This window comes from Lissotriton helveticus, chromosome 4_1 (genome assembly GCF_964261635.1).
Source record: "Lissotriton helveticus chromosome 4_1, aLisHel1.1, whole genome shotgun sequence".
Classification (NCBI taxonomy): Eukaryota; Metazoa; Chordata; class Amphibia; order Caudata; family Salamandridae; genus Lissotriton; species Lissotriton helveticus.
Window position 1 is genome coordinate 1,135,623,836 of NC_136063.1, and position 16,810 is coordinate 1,135,640,645.

At 43.1% G+C, this 16,810-nt stretch overlaps 1 protein-coding gene across 1 annotated transcript in view; it reads left to right on the plus strand.

The window, feature by feature from the left end:
* The window catches only part of NFX1 (nuclear transcription factor, X-box binding 1), a 1,119,153-nt gene that overhangs the window by 636,979 nt on the left and 465,364 nt on the right, over positions 1 to 16,810 (plus strand). The window contains exon 11 of the mRNA XM_078687738.1: positions 10,634 to 10,664. Coding sequence (XP_078543864.1) covers positions 10,634 to 10,664 — 31 coding nt within the window. The remainder of the gene's footprint in view (positions 1 to 10,633; positions 10,665 to 16,810) is intronic.

Sequence of the window (16,810 nt, forward strand, 5' to 3'; positions counted from 1 at the left end):
GGTAGGGCCTCTGGTGGACTTACTATCTGGATAAAAAATAACTTGGGCTTTCATGGTAGGGAAACACTGGTGGCATGTGTGGACCTTCTATGTATTAGACTGACCAAACCTAATACCACTGATATTCTTTTAGTCGATGTCTATGCTCGTGGTCATCAGGGTGGGAAAAAACAAGTTGTCTTGGACGATCTGGATCTTTTATTTAAGAATTTTGGGACTGACCAGATCGTAATAGTAGCAGGAGACCTGAACACCCCCATTGAGCCCATCTCCACTTTGGCAGAGGATGTGGGCTCTGAGGAAGACATTGTTTGGGCAATTCCCCCACTTACTATTGTAAAGGCTGTCAGGGGCACTGAGGCGGCCTTACATTGGCTGGGCTTTTGCTTAGAATGGGGCCTTAGGGCCACCAATGGGCGTACACGCTCCGATCGTCTTGGGTCCAGTACTTTCGACAACGGTTTGTCTTCAAGCCGTATCGATTATATACTAATTAACATGCAGTATTGGTCCATTGTACAAGACATGGTGATAGAGTCTCGCCCAGAGAGCGACCACAATCCCCTTTCACTTGAGGTTTTGGTCCAAGGCATGGGGGTACCTGTTAGGAGCACTAATAGCTTAACATCCGATGTTATTTTGTGCGATAACAGGCGCCGTGTGAAATGGCATAGGGTGTTGGAGGATCCTATACTTATCCCATTGATCGAGGAAGAGGTACGGGATGTGTGGAATAGAATGCTTCTGCTATCTTCTGCTGGTAACCCAGACTCCGCTATCACCTATCTTCATGAGGAGTGTTTCTTGACCCTTAGGAACCTTCTCACGAAACCATCTAGGTCTGCTAACACCAGAGTACATAAAAAATGGTACAATAAGAAATGTAGAGCTGCCCACAGTAACTTACTAGCTGCTGTAAAGGCCAGGAACCTTGATGCCATAAGGATAGCAAGGCAATGCTATAAGCGTACCATCCAGGCTGCAAAGCGAGAGTGGGATGATTCCTTTTGGCTTGACCTTCTTGGTGCATGTGATTCCCCTAACCCAACTGATTTCTGGTTGATTATAAGGAGGGGAAAAGATCCTGCTGCCCAGATTCCGGTAAACCATGTTTCTGCTCAATCGTGGGTTGACTTTTATTCTGCTCAATTTAATGACCCAAACGTTGCGGAGGTATTGACGACTAAACCCGCTCTACCACCACAACTGTCACTAACAGGAGATAGACTCTTGTTTTCGGAAACTGACACCGCACTCGCTCTCGAGTCAGTCCAGTCGGGCAAAGCTCCTGGTATTGACACGATCCCCGCTGATCTTTTTAAACTCAAACCTGACCTATGGATCCCTTATATCACCCTACTGGCAAATAACATAGCCTCAGGGGCCGAGATCCCTCATTCATGGAAGGGGGCCGAAATTCTGCCAGTACATAAGAAGGGTGACCGCTCCCTTCCCAATAACTATCGGCCCATTAGTTTGATCGACTCAGTTCAGAAAATCGTGTCGAGAATGATCTTGGCAAGAATTCTGGACTGGATCGATTCAAATAATGTACTTTCCCCCATGCAGGCGGGTTTTAGGTTTGGGACTAGCACTGTGGACCAAGTTTTCCGGTTTACACTACTCTTTTGGAAGGTGGTCCTGTTGGGCGGAGGTATGTTATTTGCTGCATTCGTCGATCTTAAGTCGGCCTTTGACTTAGTGCCAAGGAAAAAGCTGTGGGAGGCTCTTAGCCGCATGGGTTTTCCGTCCGAGCTTTTGATTTTAGTCCAGAGACTCCATGAGGACAACTACGCCCAGGTTAGGTGGGGTAGCCAGGGGCAGGTGACCAAACAATTTCCAGTACAACGAGGGGTGCGTCAAGGCTGTGTCCTTGCCCCCACGCTGTTTCTTTTATTTATTAATCAGGTCACGCATTTTTTCCTAAACACCCAGTCGGATGCTCCCAAGTTGGGTGGCCGTAAGTACCCCATGCTGATTTTTGCAGACGACACCCTTCTGCTCTCTAAAACCAGAGCCGGGCTTCAGGTAGCCCTGAACAGATTTTCTGAGTTCTGCACTTTGAACGACTTGCAAATAAACACAGACAAAACCAAATTTATGGTTTTTTGCAAGAAAAATCCCCCAAAGTGCACTGTTTCCCTAAATGGAGTCCCCATTGAGCAGGTTAGGACCATGACTTATCTTGGAGTGACCCTAGATCACCGTCTCACTTGGAACCCCCAAGTGGAAACGTCCCAACTTAAATTTAATAGGTTGGCTGGCAGTTTGATTCTTGAACAGAGGAATTCGTTAACCAGGTGCGTTACCCCTGTTCTAAAAATGTATGATGCGAAAGTAGTCTCTGCCACCCTTTATGGAGCCGAAGTCTGGGGTCATAAGAATCTTTCCAGTCTGGTAACCGCCCAGAACAGGTTTTTACGGAACCTGGTTAGCCTCCCCCAGTCTACCCCCACCAAACCCCTACTGCTGGACCTTGGCTGCAGACCAATCGACGAGATGGCCCAGTACCGTCTGGTGGCCTTTTGGCGCCGTCTCTGGTCCACTCCCGAGCTTGGTCTGTTTACCCAAGAGTTGGAGGAAGTTAAACTCATGTGGGGGGCACATAAATTACAATGGTTTGGGGTAGTGAAAAATACATTGAACCTGATGGGCCTTCCGGACCTCTGGACTAATCCAGGGGGGTCCAGATTTCCGTCTAAACTTGAGTTTAAGGCGCTTTTCTGGGCCTGGAGAAAATCTGTTCTTGTTAATCAATCATGTGATGTTAATTTAACTGGCTCTTTTTTAGTGCACAAGGCTGTCCCTTCGTTAGAACAGTACTGGGACCTAATTACAAGTGTATTGGATCGAAAATTATACCATCAGTTTCGTATTGGTACTTTGCCCATTAACACTTTTAGAGCTAAATGGGACAAGTCTGTAGGTAACAATTGCCCATGGTGCCTTGACCAGGAAGAAAGTGTTGGACACTTCTTCTTTGGTTGTCCTATCTATGTAGCACCAAGAAGTAAGTGGTTAAGACCGATTTGCTTGACCCTTAACAGTGGTGGCTATCAAGATGCACTTCTGAAACTTCGTACTATCAGATCTGAAACCGTAGTGGTATGTGTTGCCAAATTTTTGAAATGGGCTTGGCTGATCCGATCCAAAAAATTGGGTATTCCCGTATGTTGAAAGTTCTCAATCAGTTACACGTAGTATCCTGTATGTTCTTTTAGCGCTATCTATCTATGTGCATTTAATTTGCGTCCCATCTGTCTTATTATACACAGTTGTGAAGTATTTTTTATTGTTCCTAGGAATGAAATGTGTATATCATTATCTTACTGTAAAATGTTTTTTAATATGTATGTATGATTGTACACTGTCTTTTATGAATCTTTTATTCGAAATAAAGACTTATCGAATCGAATCGAACTACATTGTGAAGTCCTCTTGCAATAGCGACTCAACTGGGTGTATATGTATATCACTGAGCAGGAGGTGCGGGGTGTGGTTAAAGATATGGAGAGAGAGAAAGTCCCTGGATTGGATGGCCTGTCCATAGAACTCTATGCTATATATGCTGGAGACCTCATCCCTAAGCTTGTGACCCTATTTAATCGCTCTCGGGTGCATGGGGTGCTCCCTCCATCTTTGCGTGAGCCTTCCTTTGTGTTCCTACCTAACAAGGATACGGACCCCCTTCTTCAATCCTATCGCCCCCTCTCAATGCTTAATATTGGCTATAAGAAATTGAGCAAGGTTTTGGCAAACTGGTAACTTTCCCACATATGCTCCCTGGTCCACTCTTACCAAACCGGTTTTATTCCTACTCTTAGTACCATACCCAACATTTGTCAGCTGCTTTTTGCTCTGGACTAGCAGCAGTGGCTCCGTCTCACTTAACATCCGGCCGCATGAGCTCATCAGTCATCATCTTGCAAAACATTACTGGCATCTGCATCTGAAGGTAGCACAGGATATGTTTCACGGCGGGACATGCCCTCCGTAATTGTTTTTGCTACCTTCGAAAATGCATGCAATATTTATCCTTCATTCTGAACCAACAACTGTGGAAACTGTGGCCATGCCTAGATGTCATTTCTCTGAGAAAAGAAGGTCAGACGACGAGAACCTGTCTGGTAATAATTTAATTATGAGAATCAATAGAGTTGGAGACGTAGCTGAACTTCTTAAGCACACTAGGTTGAGACCAATTGAATCCCACCATTATCTTAACAAAAGCTCCATCATTTTCAGAGACCATTCGGACAGGGAAGGTGCTTATATTGCATGAAGAGGAAACCCAGAGATGAAGCATGCAACCATTGATGGTTGTTTGTTTCCTGTCCTAAATAAGGAACAGCCTAAAGTGGATTACTACACTCTGTAGAGTTGGTTTAGGCTTGCTTTACAGTGTTTTGTGTTCAAGATATTCCAGAGAGGGTGTATTGCGAACCTTTAATCCTCCTACTCCACCTATTTTGTTGGTTGGAGTGCGAGTGGGTGATCACTACAAGTACATATAGAAGATGTAGCCTCACTGCTTTGGTTAGAGTGCGGGCTTGCTCCAGGCAGCTTAAGTACAGGGTTCTCAGTTTTGCCCACACTATCAAATAAAGTGTCTTTGGGCATCTGAAGATTCTGAATTATTCAACATCTTCTGCTCGATCTCTCTAGTATCGTTAGGATCATCTGGCTGGACATCTGTTCCTAAAAACAGTTCCTGCCAGTGCGATATTCTGCTTGTATTCACATATATGAGAACAAGACGATCTCTCATTTATGCCTATGTGAACCCTTCTCTTCCCCATGGACCTCACAAGTTTCCTTGCACCCTCTGGATCCTAATATGTGTACCATTTACAATAAATACTAGCGAGTGTTCTGCTGGAATAAGAATCTGTGAAGAAGTACAAGAAGGCAGGATGGTTCTTGAGATGAACTTCTTTACTTAGGCTTGAGGTACAGCAACATCCTACCCCAGGGCACCCCATAGCAACTGACTCTAAGTACTTAGCAGCAGAGATCAAACCCAGTCTACATTCTATAGCTAGATGAAGAGGATGTTCCACATGGAATGAAGGACTAGGACACAGCAGCAGCACATGGGGCAACTACCACACACCTTCCCACCAAACCTAACGTAAAGGAAACAACATAGAGAAGTAATGGAACATAGGTAAGCTATCAAAGAACATAACATTGTGAGTTGGGAGAACAAGGATGCATAATTAATTCAAAACATAGTTATGTACGTTCCCTGGAGCTTTAAGAGTGCTCCTGCGCAGAGGAGAAACAACTTCCGAAGGAACAAGTTGGTCATCGATCTAATGGAACAAAGGAACGTAAGGGAGCAATCCTACCCAAATTCCAAATACGCCCATTGTCGAGTTTCACACCATTGTGAAACAGCTTGGTCATCTTAAAGGGAGGAGAGAGCTTTGCACCAGCGGACATCTTGGACAAAACATACTCTCACATGGTCACCCACATGAACCATCGTGCGAGAGACCGCATGGCTGGTATCATAGTTGACCTTTCTCTTGGCTGACTTGATATCCTTTAGTGCCTCCCATTGAGCATCCTCACGAACCTCAAAGTCAGTACCTTTCCCTCTCATCCAAGTTTGAAACATGTAAGTGTTAGGAGTACGGCCCCTAAACAACTCAAAGGGAACCTTCTCAGTGGTGGAGTAGGGAGTCAAGCGGTAACCATAACTCTCTTCAAGTATCACAGACCTCCAGTCTCTGCCTTATTCTTGCACCAGTTGGATTGACTCCTTCAGAACACGGTTGAACCCCTCTACCATTCCGTTGCATTGAGGGTGATATAGAGAACAACGTTTGTGTTCAATCCCTTTCCTGGCCAGAAACTCTTCCATCTCTCTTGACACGAGCTGAACCCCGTTGTCAGTTAGAAGGGATTCTGGAAGTCCTTCTCTGCAGAAAATGTCCTCCAAAAATGTTGTAACATCTCTGGTCTCTATACTCTGTGTTACCTTAACCTAAGGCCATCTTGAGTACATGTCAATCAGAACAAGAACATAGGATTGGCCCGCCTTGGTGGAGATAGACCCCAAGAGGTCCAAGGCCACATGTTGCCAACACCGTGTGGGAACTTCTTGTATTATCAAGGGCTGAACCCTAGTTTTGCAAACTCTATCACAGGCATTACACTCTGTGGAGTCTCTCACCATGCGCTCCACAAGAATTTCGATGCCTGGCCACCAGAAGTGCAGACGAACCCTCTCCTTTGTTTTGGAAATGCCTTGGTGTCCTTGGTGAGCCAAGTGAACAATTTTCTCTCTAAGAGATGATGGCGGAAAGAGTCGAGGGCCCCTCCAAAGTTAGTCTCTGCTCATCGAAAGTTCATTCCGCACATTCCAGAACTTTCAGACACCTTCACTCAAGGCCTTGATCCCTGTCCGATCTTCTGACACCAATCTGCAGACTTCAAGCATGTCAACATCATTCTTCATGGCGTCTCTCCACTCAGAAACAACACCTTCAACAATCTTACATACTTTGAAGTCATCGATTTCCCAAGAATCTTCGGGTCAAGTGGGGCTTCCCCAGACTGTTTAGGCACTAAGCAAGAGAGACAGTCTACCCCAGGGATGTACTTTACAACAAAGTCAAAATCTTGCAGGGCGATCACCTATTTGCATGTTGTAGAGGCGACGGCGTCTAGAGCCTTTTTACAGATGACGTCCTTTAGGGGGTTTATGGTCAGAATGGACAACAAAAGAACTACCCCAGAGAATTTTTTAAAGCTTATTGATGTCCCAGAAGATTCACAGTGCTTCCTTTTCGATCACAGAATATTGGAGTCCTGGACCTACAAGACCTCTTGTGAGAAACATGATGGTCTTTTCCTTGCCGTCTCTTGCTAGCTTAAGGACAGCGCCCAAACCCGTAGAACTTGCATCAGTGATCAAAATACAGCTTGAAAAAGTGTTGAAGCTCTGTAGGGAGTGAGCTGAACTAGAAGCCTTCTTAACGCCCTCAAATTCCAACTGGCACTGGAGAGACCAATAGAACTTCACGCCCTTTTTTAAGAGGAATTTCAATGTCAAGGTACGGGAAGCGAACCTTGGAACAAATGTATTATAGTACTCCGCCACACCTAAGAAGGTGACTAATTTGTCTCTGGATTGCGGGATGGGAAGTTCTTCAATGATCTTCCCCAGGCGATCCCTAGGCCTAGCTCCACCCCCAGTCAAGCAGTGACCCAGGTAGTCCATTTCAGGGAGGTTGAACCTGCATTTGTTCTCACGCAAAGTCAAACCTCTCGCATTGAATCGCTCGAGAACAGCCCTCAGCCTCACATCATGTTCTAGTTGGGACGAGCCATGAATTAATACGTCGTCTTGGTATATCTTGACTCCTTCCAACCCGTTCAACACATCCTCCATGGCTCTCTGGAAGACGCAGGCTGCGGAGACAAAGCCAAAGGGAATGTGGGTGAATGTATAAGTTCCAAAAGGGGTTATAAAGACAGTCAAGTCCATGGATTCATCATCAATTTTAATCTAATGGTAGGCCGCCCTGAGATCTAGAGAGGAGAAGATGATTGCGTCCCTCAGTTGGGCCAACATTTCAGTGATTTTTGGAAGAGGGTACCTGTCAGCGATCAAAGAGCGGTTGCAAGAACTACTGGGGCAAACCACTCACTAGCCTCCGTCTCAACAATGATACCCTCTTTCTTCAATTTCTCGAGTTCAGCGCGCATAGACTCTCTCATGGCCAAAGGTACGCTGCACACCTTACATGCCACGGGAGCGGCATCAGGCTTCAGTGTGATCTTGTGCAAGAGACAACCCAACTTCTCATTGAAGACTTCCTGAAATTCGGTGCGTAAAGCACAGCTTGGGTCAACCACACGAGAAACAACATTAGACATATTCTCACACGAAACAACATTCAAAGGGACTGAGTGTGGAGAGATGTCTCTGAGGACAATAAAGGGATCGCCACCAGGAACCAACGACACACCTAGATCAGCCTGGTGAAACCAGCTAATTATGCTGTCGCCTCTGCATGAGACATATCTTTTCCCTGCAGTTAGTCTCCCTATGTATTCAATATTGCCTATGAAGTAGTCAAACAATTTTATGGGTTGGCCACCATAAGCCAGGGGCTTAATGTTGGGTTTGTATACTTTTCCTCTCCCATGCAGTTTCAAGTCAAAGAAGTCTTTGGGAATAAGAGAGATCTTTGCTCCCAAGTCAAAGAGCATTCGGATGTTGCAATCATTCACCAGTACTTCATTCACAGGCCCTTTACTCTTATTTTGACCATTCAGTGTTATAAACTTTCCACAGTGTAACTCATAGTCAGAGTCGCTTCCTCTCTCAAGGAAAACCTCCTTAACTCGTCTGCCCACCTTATTATTTTTAGCTCTACAAGCTTTAGCTAAGTGACCAACTTTTCCACAATTATGACACTTAGAGGAGTGAGCAGGGCACGACTTTTCGTTGGCAAGATGACTGAACATGTCACGTCTGTAACATTTCATCTTGGTGTTTCCCTTGAGTTTGGAGTTAGTAGAGGAATGGGTAGGATCACGTTGTTTCCAAATAGGCTTTGTAGAATTTTTAGTAACCGCGTGACCCTTTTCCTCTAAGACACCATTTTCTTTTTTTGATGACCTCAACACAAGCAAGGGAGTGCTCCATCCTCTTGGCTATTGACACAATCTAATCGAGATTTGGGTCATCCTTTTAACAAAGTTCATCCTTAATTTTCTCAACACTGCATCTGAGCATAAACTGATCACGGATACGTTCTTCCAAGGACCCCAAGGCATTTCCAAAACAAAGGAGAGGGTTCTTCTGCACTTCTGGTGGTCAGGCACTGATATTCTTGTGGAGCTCATGGTGAGCCAATGTGCACGGAGTGTAATGCCTGTGATAAAATTTGCCAGTGTGAAGAAGTACAAAGAGGCAGGATGGTTCTTGAGAGAAACTTATTTATTCAGGTTTGAGGTACAGCAACGTCCTACCCACAGGGCACCCCACAGCAACTGCCTCCAAGTACTTAGCAACAGGGACCAAACACACTCTACATTCTAGACCTAGATGAAGAGGATGTTCCACATGGAATCAATGACTAGGACACAGCAGAAGCACATGGGGCAACTACCACACAATCCTTTCAGGGGCCACTTCACTGTAAAATCTCTTCACATTGGTTCAAGTTTCCCTACCTCTACACAACAGGCAGTGGGAATTAAGTTTATTGCGCTGTTTCCCAGTAGAATTTTACCCTTCTGTTTCTCCACGTCCAATATCATGTTTCTCAGATCTTCATCCTGCAAAACTGGCATGGCATTGATGCCTAATGTTGCTGTGGGTAGAGATGGTTTTTATGAATTAAGCCAGAAACACTGCCATATTCCCCCAATAAGTACCTCATTAGTGATGCCTAAGGTAGAAAACATCAATGATGTTATGAAGGTCTTTGGGTTGTTACTCCCCGTTCATTTGGGATGCCAGAATCCTAATGTTTCTACTTTTGTGGTAGTTTTTCATCTGCTCCTGTCTTCTCTCCATGCTCCCTCTATGATTTAAAATTAACTACTCCATCATACACTTTGCTTATGTCTTTGTGTAACTTCTCGATTTGATCTTGCAAAGCCACTTCATTTAGCTCAGTATTTTTTCCAGCGTTACTACCTTCTACTGCAAGTGGGTCAGACTTAGCATCTAACTGTGAGGTATTGTCGTTGGTGTGTTAAAGCATTTCCATTGTGCCCAAATCATGTAAGGAAAAATCAGATGTAACCGAGTCAGAGGAGTGTGCCTTCATTTCTTCATGTCTAAAAAAGTCAGTTTTCTTTGTGTCTGATGCTTTTTAAGAGGTCTGACAACGATGCTAACATTGTCGCTCAAGAGACTTGAAACATAGCAGGTAATGCTGTCTTTAAAAGACTTCACAATGGCACTCTAAAATGTGGTATCTTTTTATATCACCCAATTCTTTCCTCGAGCCACTGACCTACATGACAGAAATGGGGCCCCATGCCTGCTATCTTCAATCCTCTCGTTTTACAATAGTGTGGTAAAGTGGCTGACTAGACTTCCTCTGAATGCCACAGCTCAGCTAGACAGTCCACTGGCACCTCTAACTGGGTTAGATTGCAGGCCACCTTTGGCTTTCCCTGCCACAGCCTCCACTTCTGCTGCAGTATACCAGCCCATCCTGTTGTTCTGCCAGCTACTGCCGTGGTACTGCCATCTACCTCACTAGCCTAATCCGCTCCCTCAATATTGCATGCTGGCTCTTTGCCATTGTGTCCTCACACTGCAAATATGATAACATTGCGAGGAAGTGCGAGATTACTTTCTACTTTCTTTAATGACAGCAAGTTGCTGTGTACATTTTTTACCTCCCATTTCATATAAACAAAGCATAATATTTTACCAAGATGTGGAATGAGAAAACATATTAATGGGTTTTCACACAAGATGATGTTTCCTGTGTTAAAGAATGTGTGTTATTTCACTTAATTTGTTGACATGTAATGGGATTTAACAATTAGTTATGGATTTCATGAATGAGAAAATGTAGTTTCACTTATTTTTTATTATGTTTTCAATATGTTTCAGCTGCTGTTTTCTAATCAATTCACCTTTGATTCCTAGGAAGTTCCTTGTGCAGTCATCAGAAATGAAGGTAAATAATACATATTTGTTTCAAAGATATATATATATAAAAACACTGGAACTATCAATAAATTGTCCTGTTTTTGTCATGTGTAAAGAAATGTGGAATATAGCCCTGCGGGGAAGGATTGTGTACTTCATTCCATATTTTGTTTTTCACTATACTTAGATACTTATAGGTATAGTAAAAAGCTTAGCATCCACTTTATGCAATGTAGCAGACAATGATCTTTCATAATTGGAAATAGTGCTGCTGCAGTCCTATCCCACACATGAACGTTACAGCATGGAAATGTTCTTTAGAGCACCACAACTGTAAGCAGGTGTACCCTTCTTTCTCAACTTGATAAGAAAGAAGTAGGGATGCGCGTCCCCTGTAGGGTTTAAAAAGTGTTGTCTGGGCAATTTTGCCCTAAGTTTAATGGAGCAACGAAAATACCAAATCACCACAAGCGGTAACCCCAAGCCTAAATTCAAGAATCACTGAATATGCAAATCTCGTTACATATATAGCGCCGGCCCGACGAGGAGCAGGCTCAAATGATGAAGCATGACACCTAGCTTGCTGGATGTGTGAGAGTCCCAGTTCCGAAAGGAGGAATTCCCCTCCTTGACCGCCTGTAATTTATTGTCAGACTTTACTAGCAATGACACTCTACGGGTGATTACTACATCACCAAGGAACTCCGTACTCCTTTCTTTGTTAATTTAATCAATTAAAGGAACAAGTTTTAAAATGCTTAACTTTTTGTACCCATTCAGTGAATTTTATTTGTAACACCCACTGAATAATAGATTTGTAAATCAGAAGCCCTTTCTTTTTTTTGCTAATGTAAAATATTTTAGCTTAATTCGCGGTTGCTTATGATCCCAAATAAACTCTGATATTATGTGATCTGATTTAATCAAAAAGCTTTTGTCAAGAAACAGGTGCTGTGATGGACACAAAGTAAAATAGCAGCAACATTGACATCTTAACCAAGGGTACCCGTCAAGTTATAGACAGCATTAATTTTTCCCATCACTGCTATTGATTTTCCACTTTAGCAATCAGACATTTGAAATTTGAGTCCTATAGGGCATCCGTATATTCAGAAAAATTGATCCCTAAATAGCACTACTGCCTACTATTATTTTTAATTTAAAGGCTAGGAGGTAGGACTTCTTGTGTTGCATTAAATAATAGCACTTCTGGTTTTGACTCGTTAATATTGTATCTGCCTAACTTTTAATAAATATTTGGCCTCTCGCTGCATGTGCAATAATGCTAAATTCGACCTTTAGATAAAGTGCAATATCATCAGCATACAGTTTTATTTTTGAGATGTTAATTACAGGAGGCTGTAAATCAGAAAGCCCTTCAATGTGAGCTGCCATGGGTTTAATATATAGACCAAAAAGCACCAGCAACATAGGGACATAGTGTTGCTTGCCCCTGTTAGGAATTACCAAATCTGCTTACTGGTTATCACCATTATTTTGGCTAAGGGTAATTTCTACAGGAATGCTGTGAACCTGGTCACCTGAGGGGTAAACTTAAATGTATCTAAGGTGTTGAACAAACATTCCCAGCTGACCAGGTCGAACAACTTCTCTGCATCTGGTAAAATACTGCAGTTGTTATCTTAGTTTTTTTTTAAAGAACTCCAGGTTTAAGAAATGAGCACTGTTGCAATTTTCCTTGGTTTTAAAAAGCTGATTACTACTCCTTCAACAGAAGAACTGGGAATCTGGCCATCCTGTACTGCTGATTATAATTGAGCTGATAAGATGGTTATAAGTTAATCAATAAATAGTTTATAGAATTCAGAGTTTAAGCCATCTTTCCCCACAGCTTTCCCATTAGCTAAATGTTTAATTTTGGTTTCACTTGTTGTGATGACTTTTGATATCTGGGGATTGACTTCTGATGAGATTGAAGGGTCACTTGATTTAATCTTTCTTGTTGATTGTTGAACCTTCTTCATAAATTGCTTTATAATGATTCAAAACTGGAGCCAGGAGTCTTTTTACATCCTCTGTAACATGGTTTGATTTTGAATCTTCTATTGGCTGCACTCTATTGCAGTTAGATCTTTCCTTTATAACCATGACCAGAAATGGCCCATAGTTTCTATCTCTTCATATAATTGGGTTTCATAATTTCTTTCATATTCTTCTTCCCTTTGCCAGTAGTATTCTTCATGGTCTAAACGTAAGATGTAATTTAGGCCTCATAGATTACCTTGGCAGAGGTAAACATTTTCTACATGCGATCGATCTAACTTCATTTTTTCAGTTTATTTCTTCTTGAATTAATCTGGTAGGCTTTTATGGAGATAAATGCCCCTGTTGTCTTTTCATAGGCATCCCTGATGGTTGTCAAATCTTCTGTTTTTGAATAAAAAAATATTTTTGGTTTCTTAATAGATTTTGTACATGTTGTCATCTGATTATAGAAAGAATTTATCGAGCCTTCATTGATACTTCTTAACATAACCTGATCTTTAGACCTGATATTCAAGTATCAGGTAAATAATCAGAAAAGTATGCAGGTAAATAAGTTTTACTTTTTGAAGGATATTTGAGACTAAAACTACTCGTACCAAACACTGAGATATACATGCCTGAAATGCTTGTCAATATTTGCCCATATGGATTTGCTCAAAACAACAAATCAGTAACATCTAGGGTGTGACAGATATAATTGAACACTTTATTGGTGTGTTTTTCTTTGATACTAAACTCCTTTATGTAGGTGACTGATTTGAAGTTGCGTCCTATAATGTAAAGCTCCCTATGCTAAGGTAGATGCCAGCCCACAGTTTGTAGAGACATTGATACATAAATACCTGATCTTTTATGGAACTACTACCCAGTGTCCATGATTGTTTGAGATTAGTGGGTCCAGATTACTTAAGTTAGGGTTTTTGTTAATTATTACTGCTACGCCTCTTATTGTAGTAGAAGATGATGAATAAAATCACTCTTTTAACCAGTCATTCTTAAGCTTATGCTCCTCCCTTCCCTGTAGCTAATGAGTTTCTTGAAGCAGCACTTGTTGAGGGATCTTTTGTTTTTGATGAATTAAGCACTGCGTGGCACTTAGGTCCATTATTTAGGCCCTTGATATTAAGACTTACAATTATAATTTGTTCCTCATTGACCTATCTTACCTCTATTTAGGCTTTTAATGTGGTTAGCTTAACTATTGTATTTCTTACTGGTTCTCCCATTTGCACCCTTTGTGACTGTCTCTTGCACCCTGTAACCCAGTGTACCAATGCATCCGACCCCCTACGGAACTTTCTACCATCTCTGATAATGGAGCTCATTTGCTCCCAACTGTGGGTCTTAGAGCGCCGTCTTATAATTCTCTCACTTAGAATGCCTGTGTTCCACCCACCTCTCTAACGTTTGACTTTTAGGAAGTGTGTACTTATGGTATTTCTTTGATTACTCTCTATTATCTGAAATATCATGTCACCTTACTTGATGTGTGGATCGCTGAATTACGTGAATCTCATTCATAAATGACTGAACAGATTGGGCATCATAGAGCAGGTGCGAATGCCCTGCCCAAGAACTATTAACTTTGCTGGTAGATTTATATGTGTCTGAGCCAGCAATTGTTTGAATTGAATCACATGTTGTCTCAGTTACCATATCCATCTGGAGGCCTCATAGCTCACATCAGGCTATGTCATAAAACTAAACTAGTTTTCAAATTTGATTGACTTGAGCTGTATTGCCTTAGTCAAAAGGTGGTCCTAGATCTTCTAGTCTAAGAAATTGGTTAACATTGTTTGCAGCATGCACCCTGCCTCAGGGTATCAAAAGAACACATTGTGTAATCAGTAAATTATCTGGTGCAGTAGGCAAAAGATTATATGTTATTAGCCATGTAGCAATTTCAGCAGTGTTCCAACGTTCCTCTTTCTTTTCAGGAATGCCTTTAGTCTCAAGTTCAAGCTCCATTAGAGTTGCACTACCATTTCTTGTTTTGATTTAAGTAACCCTGTGCCTGCAGGCCTTCAGCCCAATCTTCACACAGCCGCTATGTTAGGTATACCAGGAAGCCTGTGACACCGGTATGCTGCCCCCATCTATGCCAAAGGGGTGTATTTCTATGGTTTTGAAGCCAGACGCTAACACCTCAGGTCCACCTGCCTATCTTCCGCTCATGATGAGAAACATGAACTGAAAGGTCCTTTGTAAAGCTCTGGCCCTTAGGCTGTGCCCTGTGATTCCTCAAATGATCAATGAGGATCAGTGTGGCTTTATTCCTGGACGTAATACTACCATGAACCTGAGACGACTGATGCATGTCCTACATGAGGTGGAGGGTAGGGAGGAGGAATTCGCGGTTGTCTCCATTGATATTGCTACGGCATTTAACACAGTAGACTTGTACTACTTATGAGAGTTTTGGAGGAAAAGGGGTTTGGTATGTATTTTCGGGCATGGGTGTGTCTGCTATGTATGGAACCAACTACCAGGATGAAGGTTGGTAGATTATGTTCCGACACATAGGTAGTGGGTGAGGGTACCTGCAGGGCTGCCCTTTGTGCCCCCTTCTCTTCGCCATAGCACTGGAATTTCTGGCAATACAAATTCGACAGACCATGCCTGACTGGGGGATGCAAGTGCGGGATGTTCAATTTCTCCTGCAACGCCTGGATGCTTTTGTGGAACTCACAGGTCTTAACATTAACCATGGCAAATCATTAGTGTTACTGTTGAGTACTTTGCCTGCTCAGGAACCATCCTCTTTGCCTGCTCTGCCCCTGCATTGGGAGACTGATCAGTTCTGTTTTTTGTGGATTATGGTGGCAAACACTTCACAAAATTGTTAGCAGTTTTAATCTAAACAGAATCACAGAGGGACTATGTGTGTTGGTCCTATTTTGGAATACCCACCCCCTGTTCCTGATTGGCCGCGTGGCTGTAGCCAAGAAGGTGTTTTTACCATGGTGCATGTATACTATGTTCGTTTGACACTCTTCCCCGGGCGGTCTTTCGGAGACTACACTCTTTCCTCACTACTGATATGGGCAGGTGGCAGAAGTAGGATAGCACAAGACCTTTTGCTTTCCCCATGCTGGAAGAGGGCTGACGCTCTCCATCCTGGACCTGGACTATTAGGCCTCACAGCTCCAGCTCGGCTTGCATTGGCTGTCTGACAAGAGGATCTGGGAGAAATCGCTAATAGCCGACGGGACACACTATTCCTCTCTCCCGCGATTACTGGTGTTGGGGGGTGGGGGCGGAGCAGGATGTGGTTTTGGTATTGTATCTCTATAGATGTACAGCTTTCCTCTAGGAAGGACTGTTAGGTTGGTGTTGGGTATGCCTCCTTTGCTTTAGAGTTTAACTTATGGGATCTACCAATGTTCCTTATGTTTGCTGAATCAGTAGATGTAAATGTTTGAATATGCAGCAAGTGTGAGACCCTGGGAGACCTATACCCCAATGATAAGTTTATTACCTTTGAAGCTGTGCAAGAGACCTTTGGACGAGGATATGGGCAATTCTTAACACACAATAGCATAGAAGCCATAGTCCGGGAAATACGGCCACATACCCGGCTGCCCCGTCAACATCCCTCATGCTTTGGGGGTTGTTAGAGCAATGGGGGAATGTCACTTGGTTTCTCATCTCTATAAATCCATGACAGCTGATCAAGCCTGATCGAGGATGTGCAATGGAGAGGTCCTGTGCACTGCTCCTGGCAGTCTCCTGTAATGCCAGGTTTAAGTTAATATATTTCAACTTCTTGCATGGTGCATATGTTTCACCAGTGCTGCTCAGTAGATGGATCCCAGTAAAATCAGTGGTTGTCGCAGATGTCAGGGTCCTGTCGCAACGTTCTTGCACCTAGTGTGGGACTGCCCACTGGTGTACTCCTTCTGGACGTCTGTTCATGGCACAAGTGTCTACTGTAGTGAGAATTCCGATAGCGGTGGACCCGATTGTTCGCTTGCTGGGACATATTTGACAGCATAACAGCAAAAATATGGAGTTAAAGTTCCTGCATCGGCTGCTGTTGCTGGCTAAGAGAAGAGTTGCAGTTACATGGATGGGGCTTGTTTGCCCCAGCCTGGAAGGATGGGTGTGGGATATGAATGGATGTACTGTTGCAGAAGAGGAATGCCTCAAAAATGGTCGGTATGATGA